The sequence below is a fragment of the Marmota flaviventris genome, chromosome 11, assembly GCF_047511675.1.
Source record: "Marmota flaviventris isolate mMarFla1 chromosome 11, mMarFla1.hap1, whole genome shotgun sequence".
Taxonomy (NCBI): domain Eukaryota; kingdom Metazoa; phylum Chordata; class Mammalia; order Rodentia; family Sciuridae; genus Marmota; species Marmota flaviventris.
The window spans coordinates 61,883,996-61,906,185 of NC_092508.1; the positions used below are offsets into that span (position 1 = coordinate 61,883,996).

At 32.5% G+C, this 22,190-nt stretch overlaps 1 protein-coding gene across 4 annotated transcripts in view; it reads right to left on the reverse strand.

Moving 5' to 3' along the window:
- The window catches only part of Ubr3 (ubiquitin protein ligase E3 component n-recognin 3), a 227,269-nt gene that overhangs the window by 177,469 nt on the left and 27,610 nt on the right, over window positions 1-22,190 (reverse strand). For 2 of the 4 annotated variants that reach the window (XM_071619090.1, XM_071619088.1), the window contains exons 2-5: window positions 15,933-16,072; window positions 12,581-12,739; window positions 6,985-7,128; window positions 6,367-6,416 (exon numbers count right to left, since the gene is read on the reverse strand). In XM_071619090.1, coding sequence (XP_071475191.1) covers window positions 6,367-6,416; window positions 6,985-7,128; window positions 12,581-12,739; window positions 15,933-16,072 — 493 coding nt within the window. Of the gene's footprint in view, window positions 1-6,366; window positions 6,417-6,984; window positions 7,129-12,580; window positions 12,740-15,932; window positions 16,073-22,190 lie in introns of those variants that run through there. The other 2 variants (XM_071619089.1, XM_071619091.1) reach the window with 2 other exon arrangements.

Below are 22,190 nucleotides of genomic sequence, written 5' to 3' on the forward strand. Positions count from 1 at the left end.
GATTATGGTTATAAATTAAAACAAATAAGGATATAAATTTAAATCTTAAAAATAATTCACATAGTTAAGATGTACTCTTAATATATTTTCTTTCTGGTTCCACACAACACAAACATTTTCTCCTCTTATTTCATATGAGCTACACAAAAAAAGAATAAGAAGTAATGGTATGAAGAATGTAATGTGTATAAATAGCACTGCTGAGTACATAATGTTCTTTTCCTCTAGGGACAGCAGAGACCAATAGCTGACACAACTTGTATAATAAAATTAAGTAGACTGTGATATATATACTCCTTCAAATAAAACTGCAAAATAAAAAGTTATTAATAGTTTCTAATATTTCTTCATTTTAAAAATGAGTATTGGGATTAGATTATATCTAGAGTATCTTCCAATTCGAAATTCCAACTTATTTTTTTTCTTTCTTTTGTTTTTTGTTTGCTTTGCTTGGGGGGGGGAGGGTTGTTTTGTTGTTGTTGTTGTTGTTGTTATTGTTTTGGTACTGGGGATGGAACCCAGAGCCTTACACACGCTGGACAAGTGATCTACTACTTAGCTACATTCCTAGGTCCTAAAATACTTTTTTAATTATTACCTCTACATTTTTTTTAGCAATTAAGATGATGCTGTCCTCTTCTCATCCTATCTTCCTTTACTTATTAAATTACAAGTATATAAAAACACAAAAAGGGTTTGGTTCATAATCCCATGGGTCTTACACAGTAAAGGTGCAGAAATTCTAGTCTTTAAGTCATATCCAGTTTTTCATAAAATGTCAAGTAGAAATACTAACATGCCATTTGTGCCTACAAGTGTCCGAAAAGAAACAGAGAAAGAGAGAGAGGCAGGCAGGCAGGCTGACTTCAAAGCCTTAATGAAATTTTTAAATGACATAAAATAGTTTTATCTTTCTATCTACCTTATCCCTTCATCTTTTTTCTCCTTAATCTGTATACTCCATTCTTTATTGATGCTTACATATTTAATCATTTTACATATTTAAATATTAAAAATTACATATTTAATAATGTATTATTAAATATTTAACAATGGCTACATTATTATTTTTAAGTAATTTTTTCTTAAAATTTTTTTATATTTATTTTTTAGTTGTAGTTGGACACAACACCTTTATTTCACTTGTTTATTTTTTTATGTGGTGCTGAGGATCATTTTAAAGTAATACATGTGAAAAATACTTTGAAAAGAATAAAAGTACAATACAAATTTAAAATAATGTCATTAGTTTTTAATTGGCTAAGTGGCAAATTTTATGTTTCCCTCTACAGGAAATACTCAATTAACACACTTCTTGCATATGATACCTAACCCAAATAGAAATTTCTTTTCCATGTAGGCCAACAGTCCTAATAAAATAATATCTCTCATTAAGAAATAAGAAACAAATGCTGAGAGGAAACAGATGACCCCAACAATGACAAGCAGACAAATCACATAATGTTAGTTTCATTATTAAATTCAAAAGTATGTTTTACTCCTTTAGTTGCAATAAACAAAGCAAAATTTTATAATATTCCTTTCTTACTTTACAATGGTAAAAATAAACTACCTAAATATCTTTCAGTCTGAAATATGTGTTTTCATTGTCTCAATGTACAATAGCAGCCATTATTCTTTTCATTAAAATCCTTCAATAGTCATTATATGTCCATATTAATGGCTACATCAATATTTTTAAGTAATTAATTTTTTTTCTTAAATTTCTTTTATGTTTATTTTTTAGTTGTAGTTGAACACAACACCTTTATTTCACTTGTTTATTTTTTTATGTGGTGCTGAGGATCGAACCCAGGGTCTCGCACATGCGAGGCAAGGGCTCTACTGCTGAGCCACAACCCTAGCCCCAAGTAATTAATTTTTGTTGTTGTTATTGATGGACCTTTATTTTTATTTATTTATTTTTATGTGGTGCTGAGAATATAACCCAGTGCCTCACACATGCTAGGCAAGTGCTGTACCACTGAGCTACAACCCCATCCCGCTACATTATTATTTCATAATTAGGTAGTTTTTCTCAGGAGAAAAATGCCACTGAAATAGAAAAATCGAAAATCAATCATTGGGATGTTACTTAGCTATAATCACTAGACATTACTGGATATCAAGAGAATCTGATGAAAAGAATAGCTAATGTCACAATGTGATTGTGGAAGTTATAAAACATGTTTACAAATTCTATGGCACTCCTCCCATCTACAAGTAGGATCTGTATATCCTCCCACTAAATCTGGGCTAATTGTAGTCACTTATAACTAATAGAATGCAGTGTAGTAACACAATGTAACTTCCAGGGCTAGTTCAGATATGGCTCTACAGGTTTTGTCTTGGGCTGATCTTTCTGGGAGAAGTCAGTCACTATGCAAAGACGTCTAATTTAAGACCACCATGCTGGAGAAGCTAGATGTAAACACTGATGAATAGTTACCTGAGCTCCCTCTGGACAGCCAGCACTGTCAACTCTGAGAGTAAGTTATCTTAGACCTCCATCTGAGTTTGGCCTTGAAATAATCACAGATGCAGCTGACAACCAACTGCAATCATAAAGATATCCCAAGAGAGAACTATCCAGCTGCCTTGCCCAGATTCCCAAGTCATAAAATTATGAGCAAAATAAAATGATAATTTTAAGCCATAAAGTTTTCAAAAAATTTACTGCATACAATAGTCTAGTTATTGTAATAGTAACAAAAATGAACAGTGATTGACTCACTTTTCAGAAAGAACACTAGACCAGCAATTAGGAGATTTAGTGTCCAGTTTCAGTGCTACCACTCACTACATGAAATTCACTATGTGAGTGAATTGATTAATTCTAAAGAATTCAGCTTCCTCATCCATAAATAAGAAAATTAGACATGAAAAATTTCCAGGTCCCTTTTAGCTATAGCATTCATAATTTTTATAACATTTTAATTGCTCCTCCTAAATCTCATTTTTGCTCGTTACATCACATGATTGCCATAAAGCAAACATCTTAGTATATACATCAATAAAACATGAATATATATTTTATACAGAAAATTGTGATCACAATCTTTTTTTGGTGGGGGCAGGGGTGTTTACTGGGTATTGAACTCAGGGGCACTCAACCACTGAGCCACATCCCCAGCCCTTTTTTGTATTTTACTTAGAGACAGGATCTCACTGCGTTGCTTAGCACCTCACTGTTGCTAAAGCTGGCTTTGAACTCTCCATCCTTCTGCCTCAGCCTCCCAAGCCCCTGGGATTACAGGTATGTGCCACAGTGCCGAGCCACAATCTTAAGATAGAAATTTTCCTGACATTGTCACTAAAACATGACTGGTCTTTCACTTTTCATTTTAAATGCTTGTGTAACTTTTATAATCAGAAAAAGTATAACCTATTAAAATTTAAGATATGTTATATGCCATGACCTCACAATTTCACATTTTAGAGAACTATTTGTACATCTACACAAAAAAAAATTAAAGCATTATATTTTTTTGTAAAAATTGGAAATTAAGAAAATGGATAAGTTGTGGCTTATTCATATTTTAGAACGTTATTTGGCAAACAGAAAGAATAGTATACAAAGATGGATTTATATAACATAGTAAATAAAAGCAGGTCACAAAACAATATACTGTTTTACAGTATTACTTACACACATGCATGTACATACACACACACACACACACTATACATTTTTGTAAAAAATAGTTATTTAACTACACAGAAATGGGCCTGTCAAAGACATTCAAACTATTAACTAACGGAGGGGCCTGTATTAGAAAGGGTGGAGAAAAAACTTTTATTTGAATTGTCCAGCAAAAACAACTACAATGTATTCACATTACATCAGTAATTTTAATCTATATTTGGAAGCAAACTTCATTGTTTTTAAACCATGCATTAGTAACTAGTTCCTAAAAATATCAGCAGAGCTTGGGTTGTGGCTCAGTGGTAGAGCACTTGCCTAGCATGGATGAGGCACTGGGTTTGTTTCCCAGCACCAATAAAAAAAAAACTAAACAAAATAAAGGTATTGTGTCCATCTACAACTAAAAATGTTTTAAAAAAAAAAAAAGAAAAAAGAAATATCAGCAGAAATTTCTATAGTGTGATCCATAATAACTCAAAAATTCAAATATCTGAATCCCTTATATACATAAGACAATAGGATAGAAAGCATACATAAAAATCCACATATATGCCTGGTCAATAACAGGGACCATTGCTAACATTAGAATTACCGTCTTTTAACAAAGAAATTAATGTTCAGAAGTTAAATGACTTTGCAAAAATCATAGGGATATTATGAGCAAAAATTCAAACTTAGTCTTGACTCTAAAGCTCAAGTTCTTTTCAGGGTATATATTGTAATGTCTTGAGGAATACATGAAGAACTAGTTGCACACTAAAAGGAAACAAAATGATGATCCTAATGATGCTCTTAAAAAAAAAAATAAAAAATAAAGTACATGTCCCTTCAATCAACTTCCAGTTAAATATTGTACTTCAAATTCTTCTTCCTTTTTTTTTGGTAATGAAGATTGAACCCAGGGGCACTTTATCACTGAGCTACATCTGCAGCCATTTTCATTTTAAGACAGGGTTTCCAAGTTGCTTAGGACCCTACTAAATTGCTGAGGCTGGCCGCAAATTTTCAATCTTCCTGCTTCAGTCTCCTGAGTCACTGGGATTACAGTGATTCAAATTCTTACATTTTCAAATGTCTAAATGATTTCATTTTTATTCCATTGGAAAACGTGATAAATGTAAAAACTACAAAAAGCTGTGGTTACAGGTATGCCCTATCTTGCCCAGCTCTAAATGGTTAATGTATTAACCCATTCAACCCTCTTAATATTCCTATGAACTAAAAACTAGTATCTCCATTTTATAGATGAGAAAATCTAAGCATGGAGAGGTTAAGACACTCGCCCAAGGTCACAATACTAATTAGTACAGAAGTCAGAATTCAAACTCAGGCAGCCTAATTTCAAAGTCAAATTCCTAAGGGCATACTAACTGCATGTCCAATCTGAAGAAAATTCTTCAAAATTGTCCAAACTGAAGCTTCAAATGTTGCATTTTGGGGAGGATTTTTTGAGGGAAAATATTCATATAAAATTTAAATCCTAGGCATTGAATTAATTACAAGATTCTATAACAGAAACTATCCTTCCAAAAGAAGCATTTGGTATACTTGTGTATGCTTAAATGTAATTTTTTTAATTTTTAGCCATTAAAAGTATTATTCCATAGAAATATATATAAACTTTATAATTTTTTAAGAATACAGATTATAAACAAAAGTAATAAAGCAATTTTTTCATGTACTTACAAAATGAGATGATAATAAAGGATTTATTAGAAATATTTATTAACCAACAATATAAAAACCAAAATTTCTAATTGACGATCTACTTCCAAATTCAGCACTTTTTTTAAGTAATCGTTCATGTAAGGCATTACCTTTATTATAAGATTAGAAAAATGATTACAATTCATATTCTGTTTCTTAAACGTTTTTATTAGTGTATTATAGTTATTTGTAATAGTGGGGTTCATTTTGACATAATCATACATGCACAGAATCTAATTTGCTCCATTTCAGTCCCCAGTAGTTTCCTCTTTCCCCCTCTTCTTCCCTTCCCCTATTGACCTTCCTCTATTCTACTGGTTTTGTGTTATTTTTTAACTGATGCTTTATAGACATCCATATAGATGGAATTCACTTGAGGTATATTCATATATGTACATAGCATAATTTTGTAAATTTCATTCCATAGTTCCTCCCTTTTCCCAAATTCATATTCTTTTAATAATTTATTCTAGACTTAAATTTTTTAAGACAATTTCATTGAACATACAAAATTCATTGTACACAGATATATTTGGGGATATTTTCTTAGGAGAAAGATCCATCTCCTACTTTTATTTATTTTAGGGTGGTTCTTTTTTTAATTGGTGCATTATAATTATACATATTAGTGGGATTCACTGTTACATATTCATACATGCACACAATATAACAATATAAATTTGGTCTGTTTCATTCCCCAGTACCTCCTTATTCCCTCCCTCCTCCTTCCCCTTATTCCCTTTCTCTACTCAACTGGTATTCCTTCTACTTTACATCTCCCACTTTTAAACTGTAAAAAGAGAAATTAATTAGAAACAAGAAATAAAACTCTACTTGTAGTCCTTGACCTATTACTAAGTAATTTTATGGTCAGGCTTCCTAAAAAATCACTCTGAGGTTCCATGTTCTAGTCTAACCGAATGAGGAATTTAAATCAAATAATATACACAAATCTTTATACTTCTATAACTTTTTAAATTTTATTTTTTAAATTTTTAAACTTTAAGTCTCACCTCATCTGAAGAATCTACTTGTCCCAATGTTCCTGTTGCACCTGCAAAACCTTTAGAAGGGAGGAAAAAAAAGTTGCCCTTCATAGTTGTTATATATTGATTTACTTTAAAATTATTTTGAGACATATAAATATCAAAAAGCTAAGTTTTGTTGTATTAAGACACCTCGTTTTAACAGTTATCTTGGCAAAGGTCAACATTTATCTTAAATAAATTTGGGCCTAATAGGTTTAATAGTTCAATGGAAAAATCTCAAGATTTAATAATTACAAATGGTGTTTGTTTTTTTTTTTTTAGTTTTAAACCATGATTTATTAAAATACTAAGCCAATAAAGTTTTGGGACACTCTTAAATACCAAGTGGTACATTTCTCATGAGTTAGAACCAGAACCTTATAAAAGTAACCAAATTCCATTCAAGAAAAATATATTTTTTCTTTAGCCAATTTATTCTTTCTTGCTTCTAAATTTATAATAGTTTTCTTGTAAAAAAAAAATGACACTGTTTTAGCTCAAAATAAATTTGTTCAATAATGAACATTTCAGGGGTTTTATTGTTGTTATTTTTGTTTTAATACAGAAAAGTCACTACTGCTCAAACTAAATACTTATACAAACCTTGAACTGCCAGAGTGCTAGTACCAGCAGATGGCTCCTGAATACCATATACAAGCTTATCCTCAGGATATGTGAGTCCAGAGCTCTTCAAAGCTATAAGGTACTTTTCATGACTTTTCTTTGCACAAGCATTTTCTCCAGGTCCTAATATTTAAAACAAATTTAAAATTAAAAATATATATATATATTCCATTTAAAATCTAAATACAGTCATCTCATTAATTAATATACACATGATAAAATAGGTGAATATTCTACTGGAAGTGGAACAACATAAAATAGCTTCAGATAATATTTTTGTGCTTGTGTTTGTTATTAATAATTCCAAAAGGCACAGGATACTTGTAACAAATAGGAAAATAGCAGCTGGTGTCAAAATAAATGAGAGAATATACTTTGTATATAACCAGAGATATGAAAAATTGTGCTCTACATTGTAATACAAATTGTAATGCATTCTGCTGTCATATATAGCAAAATAAAAAATTTTTAAAAAACAAATTAGAATATAAAAATAAAAAAAATAATAATGAAGCATGATTCTAACCTTCAAGAACTTTAAAATCAGTGGTAAAGAAAAATAAACAGCCAGGCACATGCCTCTAATCCCAGCCACTCAGGAGGCTGATAGGAGAATTCCCAATTTCAAGGCCAACACTGCAAACTTGGTGAGACCCAGTCTCAAAAATGAAACATAAAAAGTGCTGGGGATGTAGTTCAATGGTAAAGCACCCCTGGGTTCTATCCCCAGTACCAATATTTAGAGAGAGTGTGAAAGAGAGAAGAGAAGAGTCCAGGAGAGAAGCGAAGCAGATAATACAACAGATGAAAATTATGTGGCAGACTTCACCACATGGTCTGTCAATCTGTGATCTTGTAATTCCAAGCATTCAAACTTATTCAAAGCACAATACCTAGAAAAAGCTTTTTTTTGAAGAGATAATACCTGAATGGAATTTTCAAATACTACAAATTAAATTATTTTAATTCCTGTGTCAATCACATTTAAGGAATTAGAAGTATAGTTTCTACTGAAATATTAATAAAAACAATTTACTTCCAAAAATACGGAAAGGTTTAAGTTCTACAATCACACAATCCCAGAACTTTCATTTAAGCATTGCAGCTTATTATTGCCAATTTTTTCTTTTGTTTTTGCTTTTTAATGTATTACGGAGGGTGGAATAATAGTAAAAGAAAAACAGACTGATAATTAAGAGTTTTTTTTTGTTTTGTTTTGTTTTATTTATTTATTTTAGTTTTAGGCGGACACAACATCTTTGTTTGTATGTGGTGCTGAGGATCGAACCCGGGCCGCACGCACACCAGGCAAGCGCGCTACCACTTGAGCCACATCCCCAGCCCCAATTAAGAGTTTTTTAAGTGAAACAATTATTTTCTACATCAAGGCAAATTTCCTTGGCATTCACCTCTTCATAGTAGATTATGCATCTTAAACTGTGAATCTCTCTGATTATATAAATTAGTTTAATATTTGCTGAGCTTTTCTCTTTTATTTGGTTTCCTTATTCTTGTTTTGTTTTATAATTTTCAATCTCTATCTGCCCTTGATTAAAAAATAAAAATTTTTTTAAAACTCCAACACAGACTAAACAAATGGGAATTTCCTTCTTCAATTCCAGTTTATGAAGAATAAAGAATTAGTTTATGAAAAACAAAGACTTGGGCTGGGGTTGTGGCTCAGTGGCAGATTGCCTGCCTTGCACATGTGAGGCACTGGGTTCGATCCTCAGCACCACATAAAAATAAATAAAACTATATATACATCTATAACTAAAAAATAAATTTAAAAAAAAAGAAGAAAGAACTTTCAGAGTTCTGTATAAGAAATGATTCAGGCCTGGAGGGTATAGCTCAGTCAGAGGTAGAGCACTTGCCTAGTATGTGTGAGGCCTTGGGTTTGATCCCCAGCTTCATGGGAAAAAAAGAAAAAGAAATTACTAAATATCTGCTGAATAATACAAGCCACATATTGACTTCAATAATGCTAAATGTTCATCTAAGTCAACCCCTCACAATAACCCTGAGAAAAATAAATATATAACCACCATTTTTTTTAAGTAAGAAACTTAAGGCTTAAAAAGACAATATAGTGGGGCTGGGGTTGTGGCTCAGTGGTAGAGCACTCGCCTCGCATGTGTGACAGACCCTGGGTTCGATCCTCAGCACCACATAAAAATAAATAAACAAAATAAAGATATTGTACCCTTGTATAACAAAAAATATTTTTTAAAGAAAAGATAATATAGCTAGCCAGTTTCACATAGAAGGGAATCTAGACTGCAAATTCAAAGCTTTTGAATTAAAATCTAATTTGATTTCCATCATTAAAAGTTAAGAATTGTTGCTATTAACTTCAGGAAATAAGATTTTTTTTATATTTTATTTTTTAGTTTTAGGTGGACACAATATCTTTATTTTTATGTGGTGCTGAGAATCAAACCCAGTGCCTCTCGCATGCCAGGCCAGTGCCCTACCACTTGAGCCACATCCCCAGCCCCTGGGAAATAAGAATTTTTAAAAATTGTTTAGGACTGGGGTTGTGGCTCAGTGATAGAACACTTGCCTAGAATGTGCGAGGCACTGGGTTCGATTCTCAGTACAACATATAAATAAATGAATACTTTTTTCCATCAATATCTAAAACAATATTTTTAAAAATTGTTTAAACAAAAGAGGAAAACTATCACAAAATATTCCTAAAATATACATTCCTCCAATGATTAAGAACAACCTGTTTGTTCTCTTTCTCAATAGTTGATAATTTCTGAATAACAAACCATTTTCTAGGATAAGAAATAACAGATGTCCAGATATGAACTTCACCTCTCTCCAGTTTCATCACCAAAACTCAAGCACAAGCCACCATCATCTTTACCCTAGACTTCTGCCCCTTGAGCTGCTTTTCTTATACCTTCCAATTAACTGCTGGCAAAACAAGTCACCTTTTTAAAATACATATCTGATCATCTCACTCTTAAGGTTAAAATATTTCCATGACATCCCACCACATTCAGAACAAAATAGAAAATTTTACATGGACCATGAGAACCTGTCTGATCTGGATCTAGTCTAATGTAGGAGTCTTATTTGCGACACTATCCCCCCTATTCATTTCACATCAACCACCTTGGCCTTTATAGTCCCTTAAAAATAGGCTCATTTCCATCCATAGATATTTCCAGACACTCGTCCTTTTGCCTGGAATCTAGGAAAGATCTATGTGTGATTTTCTTTGTATTTGTATATTTTCTTTAATCATTTTTCTTTCTGTCTAGTCTATTGATTCACCTTGAAATTCACTGACTTCTCTACCCTATCAAAGCTGCTACTAAGCCAATGAAGTGAATTTTTTAATTCAGTTATTGAATTTAACAAAACTTTGTTCTAGAATTTCACTTTGGTTCTTTTTGTTTACATTCTGTGCTAAGATTCCTATCACTTCACTCATTAATTTACACATTTCCTAATTCTTTGAACATATTTTCCTTAAATATCTTGAACATATTTAAAATAGGTAAATATATTTGTAATAATTGCTCTCGTATCTTTATGAGTTAAACCCAATATCTGGGCCACCTTAAGATCAATTTCTGGTGGCTATTTTTTTTTTCTTGCCTATAGCACAGTTTGTTTTCCTATATTTACATCAGTTTTTATTATATTCTGGATATTCTCATGACACATTATAGAACATTTTGGATTCTATTTCCTTCCTCTAAAGAATATTAAATTTTGTTCTAGAAGACAATTCAATCACAGATTGAATACCAAACTGAAACTCCAATGTCCCCCAACATTGCATGACCTCTATTATTTCTTTTCTGCTTTTAATCCCATAGTAATCAATGTAGTAAGGTTTAAGTAGTCTCATCCTGTAAATATGCAATCCAGTCTTTAGCTAAGCACTTCCAGGACTCCCTCACAAGTCTGCCCCCACTATATCTCAGCATTCTACCCCAAGACTCCATAATTTCCAATGACATCAGCTGTCCTACACCTTAATCTCTGCATTCTTAACAAGACCACAATACTCTGCTTCAATACCAGTGTTTCTCTATAATCAGGAAGTTGTTCCCAGAGCTGTCATGAGGCTCATCTCATTTTTTTCCCTTCTGAGTTCACAGTCATGGGCTACCTGATATCCAGAGCCTGAAAACAGCTGCCTCATCATTTGTCCAGTTTTATGTTGTTATGACATAAAAGCCATTCCAGTAGCCAAAAGCAGATGTCATCTACCTGGACTCCAACTCCATGGCTTTATACTCAACTCCCCTCATCCTTTAGTTAAGTGACTCCCTCTCAACCATTGGGTTTTAGTTTAAATACTGCTTCCGCAGTAATGCTTCATGCCTCTACCACCAGTGAAACTGGATCTTTCTTTCACAATCACTTGCCCAACACTTTCACAGCACTTATTATAGTTTATAATTACACAATTGAGAGAGGGGGTTAGTTTGATTAATGAAACCTAACTCATTAGACCACAGTTTTATAAGAGCAAGGATAGAATAATAAAAGTTTACTATTACCTTCCCTACCCCACACTCCAGTGCCTGGTCCAGAGTCAAGCACCTTGTGGGTGCCTAATAAGAACTTTGTGACTTAGCCAGGCATAGTGATGCCACCCCACCTGTAATCCCAGTTTCTGGGAGGATGAGGAAAGAGGATTGCAATTTTGAAGCCCATCTGTACAACTTAGCAAGGTCCTATCTCAAATTACAAAAAAAAAAAATTTAAAGGGTTGAGGGTGTAGCTCACTGGTGGAGGGCTTGCCTCATGAGTACAAGGTCCAGTATTCAATCCCCAGTACTAGCAGTCAAAAGAAAGTATTGAAGAAATAAGTGTATCAGATAAGCATCTAATATGGTAAACAATACACATGAAAATTTTACCACTCAAAAAAACATGATGAACTTTAATTTTCAAATTATGTTGTTCACAAACAGTAAGAAAAAGCACTGTTTAAAATATTTATAACAAGATTTTGAAATAATTGATGCATTTATTGTACAATAATTGGGGCAAACTAAAGGTGTTTAAACTATTTTTATTACAGTATACCAGATACATAAAACATTCAGTAATCCCAAGTTTTATAATTTAAACTCCTTATTATAATAAAATCCTAGTCCATATAATCCAGAAATTTAAAATACCAAAACTATAAACATAAAAAGTGGTTGTTACTATTGGAAAACAGGGCAGTAACGCATAATTATAAATATGTTACATCAAGGGGCTCAGTGGCAGAGCGCTTGCCTTGCACATGTGAGGCACTGGTTTCAATTCTCAGCAACACACACACACACACACACACACACAAAATGAATAAATAAAATAAAGGGGTTTTTTTAAATATGTTACATCAAATGTTGAAAGACTTGGGCTTCTCAAAATAAATTAGTTGTGAGATCTTTAATAGATCATTTAATTTTTCTGGAGCTCAACTTCCTCATCTATGAATTCTCTTAACTTCAAGTTTTCTACGAAAAATCCACATTTTGCTTTTAAGTTATAAAATGTATATTTATAGTAACATAATTATAAATTTCTCATCTAACATTTTACTCACCAGAAGTTAGATCTTTGTAGTTTTGTTGGTTTGTCAAAACCTGGGTAAGAACAGACCTCATTGCTCCTCCCATTTTAGTTAGGTCTTCTAAAAAGGAAATTTGAGGTTCCAAAAGCTGAAGGACTTTGTTAAGGTCTTTTTCTGATGATACATCAGCTGCTAAAAGGAAAAAAAAAAAATGTATATATGTGTATGTATGTGTATATACATATATACGCACAGATATAAGTATACATATAAAATTTGTATGTGTATATGTACAATCAATGATAACTAAAGGAAGAACATGGTGGTACATACCTATAATCCCAGAGACTCAGGAGGCTAAGGCAGAAGGATCACAAGTTCAAGGCCAGCCTCAGCAACTACAAAAGGCTGGGGATATTGTTTAGTGAAAGCAACCCTGTGTTTAATACCCAGTACCACACACTAAAAAAGTACATATATGTGTATGTGTGTAAAAATATCATATATATATATATATATATATATATATATATATATATATATATATATATAAAAACACAGCAGGCAAAATGCCTAGTATAGCTGAAGGGAGAGATAAAAATCTTAGACAGTAATGACACAGAATATTAAATATAAAAAGAAAAAGATGTTTTAGAGAAGTTAATATCTAAAAGGAAGAAATAAATAGAAATCTTTAGCGTTGAGTCATAATTGATTAAAAGAAGAACACATATAAGAAAGCTAAGGGAGCACCTGTATGTCCAAGAAAGGTGACATTAATTTCATTCTTTATTCAGCATCTAAAACCTTACTTTCTCAATGGAAAGCTAATATTGTATACTATTCATTTGTATACTCTTCCCAGTGATCTTTTTTTTGGGAGATGGGGGGAAACAGAGATCGAACTCAGGAGCTCTCAACCACTGAGCCACATCCCCCAGTCCTATTTTGTATTTTATTTATAGACAGGGTCTCACTGAGTTGCTTAGCACCTCACCCATTGCTGAGGCTGACTTTGAACTCTAGATCCTCCTGTCTCAGCCTCCTGAGCTGCTAGGATTATCAGCATGCACCACCATACTCAGCCCCAGTGATCCATATATATTAACAGATATTTAATTAATATTTGCTCTTGGTTTCTAAAGTCTCTGACACAAGCTCTAACAATGGTCAAAGGATTATGGTGTGAAAAGAGAAAAAGAACTCAAAGCAACTGTAAAACCACAAGATCCTTTAACTTCCATTACCTTCTATTAATTTATAGTGATCTCTATACAAAATAATGGAGTTGTTTTGCTTTTTCTGGTTTTTTTTTTTGGTTTTGTTTTTTTTTGTTTGTTTGTTTGTTTGTTATACAGAAATTGATGCTGAATACAAAGAGGAAATAGAGGAAAATTTCACAAACCCATATTTATGAAACTCATCTTTATACAAAAAGTGTTCCTACTCATTCATGTTTTCAAATAATGGTAACAGATGATTATCACAGCTATATACTTATGTCATCTACCTTTTTAACTGCTAAATATCACCAATAGTACACTTTTATGTGAAGTAGTCATTGACTAAACTAAATTTTAAGGTTCTCATAATTACTTAAACCTATTACATTTCCGAAATAGAACACCAGTAATATAAAAGGTAAATTCCAAAAAAATCTGTTAACTAGTTTATGAGAAATATGCAAGCAACTTATTGATAACCCGTCTCAAATTTTAAAAAGCTGGGAATGTAATTCAGTGGTAGCACACCCCTGGGTTCAATTCCCAGTATCAAAAAAATTAAAAATAAAGGAAATCTCAATAACCCAGCTGGTAGCTGGTATCTGGTTCTGTTACCTCAAAGAAACAGTAGTCTGGGACTAAATCAAAATAATATTTTTCTGTATTATAAGATATATATTCTGAGAGAAGCAGAAGTACTTAACAAAAGATTGTATACAAACTCCTAGTTCAATCCCCAGCACCAATAAAAAAATATTTTTTTCATTAAAAAATATATGTTTTTTAATGAAAAACAAGCCAGGCGTGGTGGCACATGCCTATAATCCCAGAGACTCAACAGGCTGAGGCAGGATAACAAGTTCAAGGCCAGCCTGGCCAATTTACTAACCTTGCCTCAAAATAAAATTAAAAGGGTTGGATATGGCTCAGTCCTGGGTCCAATCCCCAGCACAGCAAATAAAATAAACAAAAAAGTTAAAGTTAATTTTAAAAAATGTATATAAAAGACATTAAAAGTTAATAAATTCATTTTACACCACTGATAATCTCTAATTCACATCAGACTAAGAACTTTAATAGATAACAAAATCTAAATATTTAACTAAAATGTATTAATCAAGATTGTAGCGGGCTGGGGTTGTAGCTCAGTAGTAGAGCTCTTACCTATCATGTGTTAGGCACTGGGTTAAATTCTCAGCTTCACATATAAATGCATAAAATAAAGGTCCATTGACACCCAAAAAAATATTTTTAAAAAGAGCCAGGTATGATGGCGCACACTTGCAATCCCAGTGGCTCAGGAGACTGAGACAGGAGGATAGAGAGTTCAAAGCCAGCCTCAGCAAAAGTGAGTGCCAAACAACTCAGTGAGACCCTGTCTCTAAATAAAATACAAAATAGGGTTGGGATGTGGCTCAGTGGTTGAGTGCCTCTGAGTTCAATTCCCAGCACCCAAAAAATCTTTAATGAATACCCATAATTTGAATGTTTCTTTTCTCTTTTTAATACTAACATGATACGTATACCCACACATTTTACCAGTAATATGGAAATGAGCAATGTGACCCTATTATAAATTATTATATAAACTATATGAAGGGGAATAAAAATTACAATATATAGACTTCTACCAGAAAGAAAAAAAAATACAATGCTTTTATCATCTAAAAATATAAATTAAATTCAAACATTTCCAGGGCATCTTAATTCTGCTCTATCCTAATATGATTACAAATAAAGTGAATTTAACCCCATAAAATGGACTACTTCTTCATTTGCAAAAGGTCAAATAAGTTTGATCAAAAACATTTTGATTGGTGATTCTGCAATCTGTGTATGGGGTGAAGGTGGGAGTTCATAACCCACTTGAATCAAAGTGTGGAATATGATATGTCAAGAAATTTGTAATGTTTTGAACAACCCACAATAAAAAATTAAAAAAAAAAAAAAAACATTTTGACACCAAACCATGACTACTACAAGGTATCTATAGTAATATCATTTATTCTAGTGTTTTTATTCAGTCTCTGTATTTAGTCATCTCTTTTAAAATGGTAAACAAAAACAATAATGTCTAAAAAAAATTCACCACATTATTCATGTAAAACTTTGTGAACTAGGAACTTATAAAGAGTACTAGCAAGGAATAGTTTGAAACATACCTGGTTCATTATAGCCGTCTCTTAAGTACTGAATAAGACAAAAAATAAATCTTGGAAGAACAAATTCAGACATCATCAATAAGTCTTTGGGAACACAGGGAATATTTGAACTTGATTTAATCTGATGCCTTTTGCAAAACCTGTAATGAAAAAAAAAAAAAGAAAAAAATTAACAGTGATATCCAACTGGTCAACAATATATTACTTCCATTCCCAATATTCATAAACAAAATACTGGCCAATAAAGTCAATATGGTCCTTCTTCATGATTTTTAAGGCACCAAGTTAAAAGAATAAGTTGCTCCCTTTTTTTTTTTTTTTGCAGTGCTAAGGATCAAACCCAGAGCCTCATGCATGCTAGGCAAGCACTCTACAACCGAGCCTCACCACTGTTCCCAAAAGAATATAGTTCTAATTGGCCTTTAAAAAAAAAAAAAAAATGGCACTCAGGGATATTTTTCCTAAGACAAGACCATACTAGTTAAGTTCCAATTAGAATTCAAAAAGAAAATCTCATCACAGAATTTATATTTTGAATTGCAATTTATTACTTTCAAGTACTGTTGCTTCTTTCCTTTATAACCTATAAAAATACAATGATCATTCCAAAGAATTTACATTTTCAATTCATATATCAATTACTTCTAACTTACTGTATTAATGAATAGATAAAAAATAAACACATATATTTATATCTTTTAAGTTAAGACAGACGTTTAACTGTATGCCTTGTGACTTTAACACACCTCTCTCACCACTGGATAGATCTTCCAAACAAAAACTAAACAAAGAAACCACAGAACTCAATAATACAATCAATAATTTAGACTTAAAGGACATATACAGAATATCTCTCTTTTTTTTAATATTTATTTTTTAGTTTTCGGCGGACACAACATCTTTGTTTGTATGTGGTGAAGAGGATCGAACCCAGGCCGCACGCATGCCAGGCAAGCGCGCTACCGCTTGAGCCACATCCCCAGCCCCCAGAATATCTCATTCATCAACAAGCAAATACACTTTTTTCTCAGCAACACATGGATCCTTCTATAAAATAGGCCACGTGTTATGCCACAAACCAAGTCTTAGCCAATACAAATATAAAGAATAGAAATACTACCCTGCATTCTATCAGACCATAATGAAATTAAACTAGAACTCAATGATAAAATAAAAAATAGAAGCTACTCAAATACCTGAAGACTAAACAATAACTACTGAATGAAGCATGGATATCAGAAGACATCAGGGAGGAGATAAAAAAAATTCTTAGAGGTAAATGAGAACTCTAATACAACATATCAAAATCTCTGGGACACTATGAAGACTGTGTTAAGAGGAAAGTTCATTGCACTGAGCTCATTCATTAAAAGAATAAAAAATCTACAACTAAATGACCTGACATTACATCTCAAAGCCCTAGAAAAAGAAGAATAATCAACACCAAAAGTAGAAGACAGGAATAATTAAAATCAGGGCTTCAATTAATGAAATTGAAACAAAAGAAACAGTTCAAAAAACTGACAAAACAAAAAGCTGGTACTTTTAAAAAATAAATAAAATTTATAAACCTTTAGCCACCCTAACAAAAAGGAGAGAGAAAACTCCAATTACTAAAATTTGTGATAAAAAGGAAATATCATGACAGACACTGTTGAAATACAGAAGATAAAATCAGAAACTATTTTGAAACTTTATACTCCAGTAAAATAGAAAATCCTGAAGACACTGACAAATTTCTAGAGGCATATGATCTGCTCAAACTCAATCAGGAGGACATACACAATTTAAACAGATCAATTTCAAGCAACGGAATAGAAGACCCCATCAAAAGCCTACCAATCAAGAAAAGCCCAGGACGAGATGGATTCTCAGCCAAGTTCTACAAGATCTGCAAAGAGGAATTAATACCAATACTCTTCTAGATATTCCATAAAATAGAAAAGGACAGAAACCTATCAAACTCATTCCAAGAGGTTAAACCCTGATTCTAAAACCAGGCAAAGACACATCAAAGAAAGAAAACTTCAGATGGATATCACTGATGAACACAGACACAAAATTCTCAATAAACTTCTGGCAAATCACATAAAAAAATATTAAAAAGATAGTACACCACAATCAAGTAGGATTCACCCCACGGATACAAGGTTGGTTCAACATATGGAAATCAATTCATCACACCAAAAGACTTAAAGACAAGAATCATAGGTTATCTCAATAGATGCTGAGAAAGCACTTGACAAAATACAGCTCCTGTTCATGTTCAAAACACTAGAAAAACTAGGGATAGTAGGAACATAACTCAACATTGTAAAAGCTATCTATGCTAAGCCCAAGGCCAACATCAATCTGAATGGAGAAAAATTGAAAACATTCCCTCTAAAATCTAGAACAAGACAGGGATATTCTCTTTCACCACTTGTATTCCATATAGTCCTTAAAACTCTAGCTAGAGCAATCAGGTGAAAAAAAATAAAGGAATACACATAGGAAAAGAAGAACTATCACTATTTGCTGATAACATGATTCTATATTTATTTTTTTTAATTTTTTGAGAGAGAGAATTTTTTAATATTTATTTTTTAGTTTCAGTGGACACAACATCTTTATTTTATTTGTATGTGGTGCTGAGGATCAAACCCAGTGCCCCGCGCATGCCAGGCAATTGCGCTATTGCTTGAGCCACATCCCCAGCCCCGATTCTATATTTAGAAGATCCAAAAAAGTCCACCAGAAAACTTCTAGAAGTAATAAATGAATTCAGCAAAGCAGCAGTATATAAAATCAATATCCATAAATCAAATGCATTTCTATACATAAGCGATGAATACAATGCAAGAAAAATTAGGAAAACCACCCCATTCACAATGGCCTAAAAAAATAAAATACTTGAGAATCAATCTAACAAAAGAGGTAAAAGACAATGAAAATTACAGAACACTAAAGAAAGAAATCAAAGAAAACCTCAGAAGATGGAAAGATCTCTCATGCTCTGGGATAGAAAGAATTAATATAGTCAAAATGGCCATACTACCAAAACTGTTATATAGATTTAATGCAATCATGAAATTCTTTTAGAAAAATAAGAGATCCAGAATAGCCAAGGCAGTCATTAGCAGGAATAGTAAAGCAGGAGGCATCATAATACCAGACCTTAAGTTACAATACAGAGCAACAGTAACAAAAATGTCAAGGTATTGGCACCAAAATAGACATGTAGACCAATGGTACAGAATAGAAGACATGGATACAAACCCACATAAATACAGTTATCTCCTACTAGACAAAGGCACCAAAAATATATAGTGGAAAACAGCCTATTCAACAAATGGTGCTGAGAAAACCAAAAATCCATATGCAGCAGAATGAAATTGAACCTCTATCTCTCACCATGCACAAAAATCAACTTAAAATGGGTCAAAGACTTAGACACTAGAACATAGACCCTGCAACTAATAGAAAAAAAGAGTATGCCCAAATCTTCATTATGTAGTAATAAGACTCCTAAAGTGCAAAAAGTAAAATCAAGAATCAATAAATGAGATGGATGCAAACAAAAAGCTTCTTCTCAGCAAAGGAAACAATAACATGATGAGAGAGCCTATAGAATGGGAAAAAATCTTTACCGTACACACCTCAGGCAGAGCACTAATCTCCAGGATATATAAAGAACTCAAAAAACTTTAAAACATGGGCTGGAATTGTGGCTCAGAGGTAGAGCGCTCGCTAGCAGGTATGACGCCCTGGGTTCAATCCTTAGCACCACATAAATAAATAAATTAATTAAAGGTATTGTGTCCAACTACAACTAAAAAATAAACATGACAGAAAAAAAAAAAACAATCAATAAACAGGCCAGGAGCTGAACAGACACTTTATAGAAGAAGAAATACAACTGATCAAAAAACATGAAAAAATGTTCATCATCTCTAGTAATTACTGAAATGCAAATCAAAACTAAAATTTCATTTCTCTCCAGACAGAATGGCAATTGAATACAAGCAATAATAAGTGTGGGTGAGGATGTGGAAGAAAAGGTGTACTTATTGTCGATGGGACTACAAATTGGAGCAACCACTCTGGAAAACAATATCGAGATTTCTCAGAAAACCGGGAAGGGATCCATCATTTGACCCAGCTATCCCACTCCTCAGTTTATACCCAAAGGACTTAAAATCAGCATACTACAGTGACGCAGCCACATCAATATTTATAGCAGCTTTATTCACAATAGCTAAACTATGGAAACAACCTAGATGCCCTTCAATGGATGAATGGATAAAGAAAATATACACAATAGAATATTACTCAGCCTTAAAGAAGAATGAAATTATGGCATTTGCAGGTAAATGGATGGAACTAGAGACTATCATGCTAAGTGAAATAAATTAATCCCAACAAACCAAAAGCTGAATGTTTTCTCTGAGAAGTGATCCATATTGGGGCGAAGGGATAGGGAATAATGAAGGAATTTTGATATGTGTACAGGAGAGCGAGGGGAGGGGTGGGTTTGTGGGGATGGGAAGGACGATAGAATGAGACAGACATTATTTTCCTATATACACCTATGATTACAATAACGGAGTGACTCTGAACCATGTACAGCCAATTAAATGGGAAGCTGTGCTCCATTTGTGTACTATATGTCAAAATGCATTCTACTGTAAAATAAATAAATAAATAAAACTTTTTAAACTATATGCCTTCCTTCTATACCTGTTCATACTCATTTTAAAGTACAACTGGTACACTTGAGCAAAAATGATGTAAACTATTCTATAATCACAATCCAAATAATTACAAATCCATTACTTTGTTAACATACACAAAATTACCACATTAAATATGTAAACTGCCTAGAAATACACTTAATAAGAAGTGTACACAAAGTATCTTAGCTAAAAATCAATGAAGATTTGAATAGAGAAAAATTACACTCCTACATAGAAAAACTGATTTTATTTTGGTTTGGTTTGTTTTTTTTTTCTTACAACAATATAATTTGGCCAACACCATTCCCCTGTTTTTCTCCTTTCCCTTCCCTCCTCCCTCCCCCAGACCCTTTTATCTACTCTGCTGATCTCCTTTCCATTTTCAAAGACTACCCTACACCTGAAAAACTGATTGTATTTTAAAAAGAGAAAAAAAGGCAGTTCCTCAAACATAATGCCATTAGATTTAAATTAATCATATGCTAATTCTAAAGTTAAAAAGCAAATGTGTCAAAAATAATAGCAATACTGGGAAAATGATTAATAATAATAAATTTTTTTATATTTTTTAAATTGTAGATTAACACAATACCTTTATTTATGTATTTTTATGTGTTGCTGAGGATCAAACCCAGTGCCTCACATGTGCTAGGCAAGCACTCTACCACTGAGCCACAACTCCAGCCCAATGATAATGAATTTGACCTTAAAACACAGTACAAAACTATTTTAATTAAAACTTCCTGGTAATTTAATAACATAGCATATAGACCACAATGGAGCCCTAAATATGCAAATTTGTAAATTTAACATATGCATCTCAATTCAATATGGTAAGTATAAGATTTTAATAAATTGCTTAAGGAAAAATTCACTTTTAAACACAGGAAGTAAATCTGATTACTATGTTACACCATATACAAAATATATTTCAAATACATTAAAAATCAAATGTGGGCAGTGGAGGTGTGACTTAGTGGTAAAGTGCTTGCCTAGCATGTTCAAGGCTCTGGTTCATTCCCCAGCACCCCAACCCCCACTCACACAAAAATCAAATGTAAAGAAAGGAAACTGGAAGAAAATTAACTATTCTCCTACATTACCTCAGAGAAAGCATATCTAAGTAAGACTTGAAACTAAAGCTATAAAAGAACAAAAATTGTCTATATAAATCAAAAGCTTCTATGTAACAATAAGAAACAGGAAAAAATACTTATCTAAAACAGACAAAAGATTATTATTTATGATACAAACCTCTCAAAAATTAATAGGAGGGCTGGGGATATATTCCAATTGGCAGAGTTCTTGCCTCATATGCACAAGGCCCTGGGTTCAATCCCCAGCACCACACACACACAAACACACACACACAAAAAAAAATGAACACAAAAGCAATTCAGTAGAAAAAAAATCACACAATGACATGAACAATTCACAAAATAAATTCTGATTAGCCAATAAGCATATGAAAAGATGTTCCAGTTCTCTAATAAAGTCAATTCATTTTATTATTAAAACAAAGTGAATAACTAGAAAAAAAACA